General features: G+C 41.3%; 1 protein-coding gene across 2 annotated transcripts; it reads right to left on the bottom strand.

The window, feature by feature from the left end:
• Positions 1–688: 688 nt before the first annotated feature.
• LOC125552517 lies at positions 689–7775 on the bottom strand. 2 transcript variants are annotated; one of them, XR_007303663.1, is made up of 6 exons: positions 7151–7775; positions 5807–6031; positions 3008–3182; positions 2751–2864; positions 1144–1271; positions 689–1055 (listed from the first exon to the last, which is right to left on the bottom strand). XR_007303663.1 is itself a non-coding variant. In XM_048716110.1 (4 exons), the coding sequence occupies exons 1-4, from the start codon at positions 2901–2903 to the stop codon at positions 918–920; spliced, it is 336 nt and encodes a 111-aa protein (XP_048572067.1). In that variant the 5' UTR covers positions 2904–2969; the 3' UTR covers positions 689–917. The 2 variants fall into 2 exon arrangements, 1 of the variants encoding a protein (XP_048572067.1); XM_048716110.1 differs by lacking the exons at positions 3008–3182; positions 5807–6031; positions 7151–7775 and adding an exon at positions 2894–2969 and having other exon boundaries at positions 2751–2810.
• Between the last annotated feature and the right edge of the window lie 1593 nt (positions 7776–9368).

The following is a 9368-nucleotide window of genomic DNA, read 5'->3' as shown; positions in this document are numbered from 1 at the left end:
TCTGTCCCTGCTTATGACTTCATTAAGTTCCGAGCTACCTAATAGCCATGAGATCTAATTGTGTCAAGTGGATAACCAGTTTTTCGGCTTTTTAACGTTCCAACTAACATTACATGCAAAAAAAAATGTCGCTCAACAAAAATAAAACAGGGGGCAAAAAATACTTAGATATGACATAGTCAGACCCTAACATTTATGTCTTGCTACCGTAGCCTAGTTTATCTCTAGCAATCTCCCTCTGTAGATCTTCTCCAAGATATACTCCAGCGATGCATGCATATCCAGGGATAAGCCCCTGCTATATAACACGCAGAGTCTCCTCTAATGAGGCAAGACGCTTCAACATTCTTCAGTGTACTTCAAGTTAGATTGCTATAAGATACTCCCTCTAACAACATATACAATATTTTTCAGTCTAAATTTAGACCCAAAAAAAACGTCTTATATTTTGATAGAGAGAGTACAAAGTACAGTGTTGGTTGTGAATAAATTATACTCCACTTAAGTTTGAGTACACAATTTGACAAAAGCTTGGGCGCCAGACTCAAAGTTCTCTTGTCACGCATGTATCCCACATTTCTATGACTAATTCACTGTCACAACAAAACACATTGCGCTGAGAAACACTTCATTGGCACAACAAAACACATTGCACTGAAAAACACTTCACTGACACAACAAAACACATTGCACTGAAAAAGCCACTTTGGTTTTGCCAGCTTATTCCCCCAAAACGTAGGTGTTCATTAGCTGTTTCAGATATTCCACCATAAACGAGGGTTCCGCACAGGACCGTCCTCCACCCAAACGAGCTGAGGCTTCTACGTCAGCAAGCAAGACGCCAAACACTCACATGCTACTTACTCAGCATCACTGGTACCAAAAACAAACGCAGCACAACCTTAATGATTATACATCTATGCTTGCACACGTTTCGCCGGTACGATGTATTTGCCCCTCGCTCCATGGCCATCTGCTATGTTGCGTATCCTGAATTGCCGTCTCACCCTAGCCTCCTCCGCCTCCAGGGAATCCTCATCACGCACAACAATAAACTGCAAAAAAAGAAAAGGAAAAAAGACATGAAACTAACAATGACTCATCTGCACATCCATGGTAAGTTTTTTGCCGACAAAATAATACCTTGTTAAATGCTTCATCTGAGATAGGCCTGTTAATGCACTTGCATCGACCATGGGGCTTTGCTTCACCCTTTTTGTACTCCACACCAGTGGGATGCTTCACATCATCACCACATTCACAGCACTCACCTACAATTATGGTTTAGTTTTGTTAATCAATATCTAATGCACAAGGTATCGGTATGCTCTTTTTATCATAACTAAGAATAACCGGAGAACCAGCTAAGCTAAGCTTATGACACTTTAGACATGCTACAAAGTTGTACTAGAGTTGGGACACTTATTTTGGTATGGAGGGAGTAGTTAATATTCTGGTGGAAATCTGAAACAGCTAGCTAACACGCCTATTTTAGACATGCTAAAACATAGTTAATAAAATCTGAAACAACTACCGAACACACCTACTCCCATGTTTTTAGAAATGCTCAAATTGAGTCAAAAATAGGTGTTGTTGTGACCAAATTCTGAATTCTTCATTGTTATCTTTACCGGCGCAGCGAACACACCTACTCTTCAAGTGAATTAACAAAGTGTGAAAACAGCTAGCACTTAGTTAAATGGCACTAGGTGATACAAAGTGTGAAAATAAACTTGCATATTGATAATACAGAATGGAAGAATTTATTAACTTGCATACTGATATACTGAATGGCACTTAGCTAAGCTTATGAAACTTTAGACATGCTCCAATATAGTTAATATTCTGGTTGAAAATCTGAAACAGCTAATGAACACCTAAGAAACACTGATATGTCCTGTGCATAGCGAATCCGTGGCTGATACGTTTCAGTGAAGTATCTGCGATTAATAAAGCAACAAAAAAAAAGAAGATAATTCCCGATACGTGCTGGATACCTCCCATGATACTATCCCGATACAGCCCAGTCCAGTAAGAGTAAGACTAACCCTACTTATCATGGTACCCCAGTCCAGCGCAATCCCTCCCCAATACATTTCCTTCCCGACCTAAACAGCGGCAGCAGCAGGCCAGCGGCGAGCTTGCGGAGGGCTCCTGAGATCCTGCCCCAGTCTCACTCGCTCCTCCTCACCTCCTCCACGTCACCCCTGACTCCTCCTCTCGGTCTCTCACGCAGCGGCAGCTGGCAGCAGCAGCAACTTGTGCTCCTGCTCCTCCTCCCTTTCTCTCTAATGCTACTGATGTTCATGTACCATATACCATAGCTCACAAGATAACGGCTCACTAGCATGGTTTATAAGGCGGTAAAGTGACCTAAAGGATGCTTAAGCGACGCCTAAGCGCCTAAAGCAGGCATATTTCTAAGGCGCTGCCAGGGCGCCTTATCACTTAAGCGACGCTTAAGCTTCTGAAGCAGGACGCTTTATAAACTTATAAGCGTCTGAAGCAGGACGCTTTATAAACAATGCTGGCTAGATGCTCATTGTTCTCTAGATGCAGCAGCCAGCGGCGAGGCGGCGGTGGCTCTGCAACATCTTGCCGGCAGCAAGTGAAAATAACGCAACAGAATATTGTTATGGTGAATTCTGAATATGGCACTTGGTGATACAAAGTGTGAACATAATGCAAATTTCAGTAACTTGCATATTGATATACTGGATGGAAGATTAAATAGCTAAATGCAAACATACCATTATCATCGGACGAAACCGCACAAAGACAAGTAAGCGCATACTCCTCAAATTCACCATCTGTGCATGTGATTTCAATGAAGAGAAGATTTTGGTTGTCATTCAATCCTCTTTCTGCAAGCACATTTAAATGTGAGAAGGACCTCCATTCATATTGAGAATCGTTTTCCGGAAAATGAGCTTTGTAACTCACAACCTCCTTGACTTCATATGCTCGATAAAAAAAATGGAAAGAGAGAACAAGGTAGAGAACAAACCTCGAAAAGATGGTGTTCCTCATTATGCTTGTCTAGTAAACATTTAACTACTTCCAAAGTGGGGTCAAGGTTCATCATTGCATCCAAAGCTTCTTTCGAATTCTTCCTTGTTCCATCACGCCAATATAGTTTATGCCAAACATACCTGTCCTCTTTGGAAAGCTCACCCAAGTACCTAGTTCAGATAACAATTACAAAAGAATAAGAGATGGACCAAACAACTCTTGTAATTAATTACCACAAATGCATCATTGTTCTTGCAACCAATGAGCGCCCAGCAAACTTGATTGCTACTAGATGACAGAATGCTAATTACTACTACCAAGGTACCAAACAAGAAAAGTTGTGACAAACAAATCAACAGTTTGCTGTTATATCACAGCAGCAGTGATCACTGACACGAGGTCAGTAAGTCCAACCCGTAAAACAACACTGGGTCAGGAATCTGAAAACGCAATCACATAGCTGAGCAAAAGTACAAGCATGACACCTCTGTTATAAATTATCAATAATAATTTCATGGTGGTCTTGGAAACACTAGCAAATCCCGAAAGCATGACACCTCTGTTGCTCCCTCCGAAGATATTTCTGCTACTGAAAACTGTGAGGAAGGGGTATCCAGCCAATATGAATTGGATATGAACTTGCTAGCTGAGAAGGAGACAAGGAAAAAGCTGCTTGGGATGAAACAAGAAAATGAGAGTGTTATCTGGGTTGAACGAGTAAATTCAGATTTCGCCAAGGATTCTGCTATGTTAGAAGACTTTACTGTTGAGGATGAGAGCCAGAAAGAAAATGATTTTGATCATACACAGGACCCAGACCATTTTGCTACAAGGCTGGGCATTGGGACTCAGAAGATTGAGGAATTAGTGCAGAAAAACTGAGAAACAGATACATGATGATGATACTGGAGGGGAGCAACTTCATGACAAAGAAAACAGAAGCCCCACACTGGTCAGGACTACTAGAGCCACTAAAATCCCTAACAGAGAAGTTGGGCTCAAGACGGTATCTATTCCTGACAAGCTGAAAGTGGGCCTGCAAAACCCATTGGAAGATTTAGTATCTGCTCATGTAGCCTGCAGAGTTCTACAAAAAAAATTTGGAAGCTGGTTTGCAATGATCTTTTTACAGCTTTGTAATGTTTTCTTTGACGGTATTATTGTTATCTCTAGACTTGACTATGGAATTTTCAACCTGATTGCCAAGGGGCAGGGGGCTGACAAGATCCAAATGTATAGAACTGTTTGCATGCTTAATGTGGCGTTTACATTTTTTACCAAAACCCTGATTGCCAACTAGGGCTATGCTAGTTGCAGAGAAATTAGTGTCCAAGATTCATAATGCTTTTGTTACAGGCTGTTATATTTTAGATAGTGTAGTACTGCTACATGAGACTTTACATTCTTTAAATAAGAGCAAACAAGCTGGTGTTTTTCTTGAAGTAGGTTTTGAGAGGGCGTACGACTAAATCAATTTCGAATTTATGTTTTCAGTCCTCGAAATGAAAGGTTTCCCTAGGAAGTTTGTGCAGCGGATTAAAGCTGTTGTCTGCAATGGCAAGGTTGCCAATACTCTGAATGACATGATAGGTAGTTAGTTTGCTACTAGGAAAGGGCTCAGGCAAGAAGACCCCTTCTCTCCTTCACTTTTTAATATTGCTGCTGATGTTCTGGCTACTCTTATCAAAAGAGCCCAAGAATAAGGTTTCATTAAAGGCTTATCAGTCCCTCAGCTTTGTTGAAGTGTATATGTGGATTGTCTAGCCCTTTCCATTAGTTCGGACTTTTGGTTGTGTTGGCTAGTGCATGAAGCTTAACATGATATCGGAGCTAAGGTCTTGAGTTCAAGTCCTGGCTTTCGCAATTTATCCAAAAATTGGTGCTGCCCCCCTTTGCCCACATATAGGCCTCTTGAGCCATGCCTCTGAGTCTATCCACGTGTCGACTTCCCGCATCACACGTGAGAGGGGGTGTTGAAGTGTATATGTGTATTGTCTAGCCCTTTCCATCAGTTCGGACTTTTGGTTGCATTGGCTAGTGCATGAAGCTTAACAAGCTGCACAACGGTGGTTTAGCCATATTGCAGTATGCTGATGACACCATTTTTATGCTTGAGGATGAGTTGGAGGGGGCTAGAAATCTTAAGGTAATTCTGTCATTCTCTGTGTTTTTGAGCATTTGACTGGACTTAAAATCAACTTCCTGAAAAAGGAAGTTCTCTATTTTGGGAGGCACTGGTTAAGCAAGACATTGATGCTCAGATTTTTACTTGCACCGTGGGAGATTTCCCTTCTAGATACATGGGCATCCGTCTGCATTATAGGAAACTTAATAATAGTGATTGGAACCTGTCAAAGAGAAAGTGGGAAAGAAAGCAGCTTCTTGGCAAGGGACTATGCTTTCTATGAGTGGTAAACTAATCTTGACTGAAACTTACTTAGGTAATGTACCTAGATTTATGATAGATAACAGAATGCTAATTACTACTCCCAAACAAGAATAAGTCATGGCAAACAAATCAATGGTTTGCTCTTATATCACAGCGGCAATGGTCCACAGTGATCACCAACAAGAGGCCATTCAGTCCTGACCCGTACAACAACGCTGGGTAAGGAATCTGAAAACACAATCACATAGCTGAGAAAAAGTACAAGCACCTAGCAGCAATCAAATCACACCAGTACCCAGTAAAATAGAAAAGGATATGCATCCTGAGTTTCTAGAATAATTTGCTAAACAATCAAAAATAATACTTCAACGCAAAAAAATAAAAGCGAAGTTATGAAATCATTACTTGATTTTAATCCGATTAGCATGATAGGTGTCTATGGCCTCCTGGGCTTCTTCTAAGCTCTTAAACGGACCACCCCGATGAGGATATGTGTGAAATAAGCCATCAGCATCAACTCTCAGAAAATATTTAATGAGCAATCCAGTTGGCATCAATGCTGAAACGGATGGAAAGGGGTTTGGCGGTGATAGGGCCTCAATACGCACTGCCCGCTCAGTGTCCTCACAGCTGAAAAAACAAAAGATGAATAAATTGGTGGAATATAGCAAATTTTGCAAAGATTGATACCAAGGAAAAGATGCCTCCAAGAGATCTCATTGTAATTCTTAGTCGTAGGAGTTACTTTGCAATTTATTTGATAATGGATCGAAATCATTGTATCTGTAATGGTTGCGAGTTTGAATAAAACTATAGGTGTTTCTAAAAAAACTAGCTAACCTGACCCCTTATCTCAAAAGAAAACCAACCTTTCTTACAAAAAGTAGTAAGTATTAGTAACTAAAAGGCACTCAAAAAAAACCAATGCAGAATTTTAGAATAAGAGATATTTGGTCGCGATGGGGATCAAAAGAGCATTTTTTTACAACACCTCATGCTCTCAAAACAGAAGAATTCAAAGCTTCCCTAAAAAAGCCTTGGACAAATAGCTCTTTTTCTAATGATCTAGCTACTCTTGGACAAATAGTGAGTAGGGAACAAGAATAGGAGCTGGACAACTTTGTGACCGAGGGAACGTATAATAACATGGTGTAAGCAATGCTATAGGAGCTGCCATGTCACATTTTATGCTGAGTGGAAGGAGAGATGGAGGAGAGGGAAAAGAAACGAGTTGTAGAGTAATAGCCGGCTGCAACACAAGCTTCAAAGAGTTTTCGTTAGAGGTGAGCAATGTATTAATGTAGTACTCCCTCTCTTATATTTTTTTACAGAGGGAGTAGTATATATCTTTTGCTAACTACTCCCTCTGTAAAGAAATATAAGAGCGTTTAGAGTAGTGGTCTAATATGAGAGCGTTTAGATCACTACTCTAAACGCTCTTATATTTCTTTACAGAGGGAGTACTACTGGGTGGGCTATTAGACCAACTCCAAGTAATATGGCAATACAATATAGCCAGCAGTTATTAAGCATGTTCTGAGAGAGAATAAATCAAAGAATATCTAGATAGTTGTCTCATGGGCAATGCAAATGGACTAGCCCTCATTAAATTGGTACAGGTGTAACAGAGATTATATTTCTGCATTTATATATACGAACGACCAATGTAAAACATGCAGCTATCACTACTAAATGTTCCAAGGCATTAAAAATAGAGAGCAGAGTGAGGGGATGGCGACAAAGTCATACGGTGGAGGCTGTGGCCGACTGTAGGAGAGGCCTTCCCCGTCCTTGTCGGCGAAGAGTTCTCCATCCCCGTCAAAGTAGCGGCATTCGGGAGGGGGTTGTGGCTGATGGTGGAGAGACGGGGAGGGGGTTGGGTCGTGGAGGGGAGGGGGTCGGCTTGTGCAGGCTGCAGCCGGTGGTGGAGGGGAGAGGAGGGGAGGGGGCCGACTGGTGGTGGAGGGGAGAGGAGGGGAGGTGGCCCTGGACGCTGCGGCTGGTGGCGGAGAGCAGGGGAGGGAAGGGGGGTGGCTTGTGGAGGCTGCACCTGGTGGTGGAGAGTAGGGGAGGGGAGGGGATCGGCTTGTGGAGGCTTCGGCTGGTGGTTGAGGGCAGCGGAGGGGAGGGGTTCGGCCGGCGGTGGAGGCTGCGGCCGGTGGTAGAGGGGAGGTAGCCCTGGACGATGCAGCTGATGGCGACGGTGGGGGAGGAGAGGGCACGGGAAGGGGTGATGCATCTGATGGTGGAGGTGGAGGGGGAGAGCGTCGTCTACCTCTGCGCGGCATGGACGACGGCATCGGCTAGGGTTTTGGAGATTTCCTCCCGGCGAGGCGAAGGGGAAAGGGAGAAGCTTTCTGGCGAGGGGAGGCGAGGGGGAGGAAGGGGGAGAGGTGATATGTCTGGGGTTTTTTTTTTGCGTCTAGAGTTCCCAGAATGGGCCGGCCCAGTTACGTTCCTCCTCGAGCGCGTTCTGTTTCTTCGTTTCTTCTACTTGTGTTTTTTTACCGTTCAAAAAAAACTTGTGTTTTTTTTCTGTTTGTCAAAAAAAACTTGTGTTTTTTCTTTTTCCTCAAAAAATAAAACTTGCGTTTCTTCTTCTTCTTCTTCTTCTTCTTCTTCTTCTCTATTTGTTTTTTCTTCTTCTTTTTCTTTCTTTGCTACTTCCTATTTATTGTGTGCTTCTACTTCTTCCTCCTAGCACAGTCCGATGTTTGTTTATGTAATTTTTGAGGAATGTGTCACTTTCACAAATGTCGATAGTGTACTTTAAAAATGTTTTGGAAAAATGTTCAAAGCCAATTAGAAAAATACATGTTCACAAAGTGTTACGAAAATGTTAAAAGCTCAAAATAAAAATGTTTAATGTGTACTTACAAATGTACATCAACTAATTTAGCTGGAAAAAAATATCACAATACTTTTAAATGTTGCCCTTTGAAAAATATTGACAATGTATTTTAAGAATCTATTGGAAAAATGTTTAATGTCTGTTTTGAAGAAATGTTGACAAAGTGTTGTGAAAATGTAATAGCTCGAGTGAAAATGACCAATGGATACTTAAGAAATATATGTCTAATAGTACTTAAAAAATATACGTAAACTAATTTAGGTGGAAAAAATGCTCATACCACATTTTATAAATGTATTTTCTTTTTCCAAAATGTTGATAGTTAACTTTAAAATTTTCTTAGAAAAAAATTCAACAATTATTTTAAAGAAATGTTGACCAAGTTTTATGAAAATGTTGATACCTCAAAACGAAAATGTTCAATGTGTACTTAAGAAACGTATGGGTAATACTTAAAAAGTCTGCATCGACTAAATTAGGTGGGAAATGTTAATAGTAAATTTTTGAAAATGTATTTTACTTTAAAAAATGGTTAACATTTTATTTCAAAATGTCTTGGAAAAATTCTCTACACCTATTTGAAAAAGAAATGTTCACCAAGTGTTACAAAAAAGGTTGATAGATCAAAAGAAAAATGTTTAATGTGTACTTCAAGAAATGTATGTGCCACACATATCCTTAAAATGTACATCAACTAATTTTGGAGGAAAAAATGTTCATAGTAAAAAACATACTTGCATTTTGGTAAAATGTGTTGGGGAATGTAGCAATAATTCAAAATTTTCCTATGTGTCACCAAGATCAATCTAGGAGATGCTAGCAACGAGAGAGAGGGAGTGCATCTTCATACCCTTGAAGATCGCTAAGCGGAAGCGTTACAAGAACGCGGTTGATGGAGTCGTACTCGGGCGATTCAAATCGCGGAAGATCCGATCTAGCGCCAAACGGACGGCGCCTCCGCGTTCAACACACGTACAGGCCGGAGACGTCTCCTCCTTCTTGATCCAGCAAGAGGAGAGGAGAAGTTGAGGGAGAACTCCGGCAGCACGAAGGCGTGGTGGTGGAGCTTGTGGTATTCCTGCACGGCTTCGCCAAGCTCTACGGAGGAGAAGGAAG

Source organism: Triticum urartu, chromosome 4, assembly GCF_003073215.2.
Source record: "Triticum urartu cultivar G1812 chromosome 4, Tu2.1, whole genome shotgun sequence".
In the NCBI taxonomy this organism is placed as follows: Eukaryota; Viridiplantae; Streptophyta; class Magnoliopsida; order Poales; family Poaceae; genus Triticum; species Triticum urartu.
The sequence above is the reverse complement of the archived record's forward strand: the minus strand, read 5'-3'. Positions and strand labels throughout refer to the sequence as shown.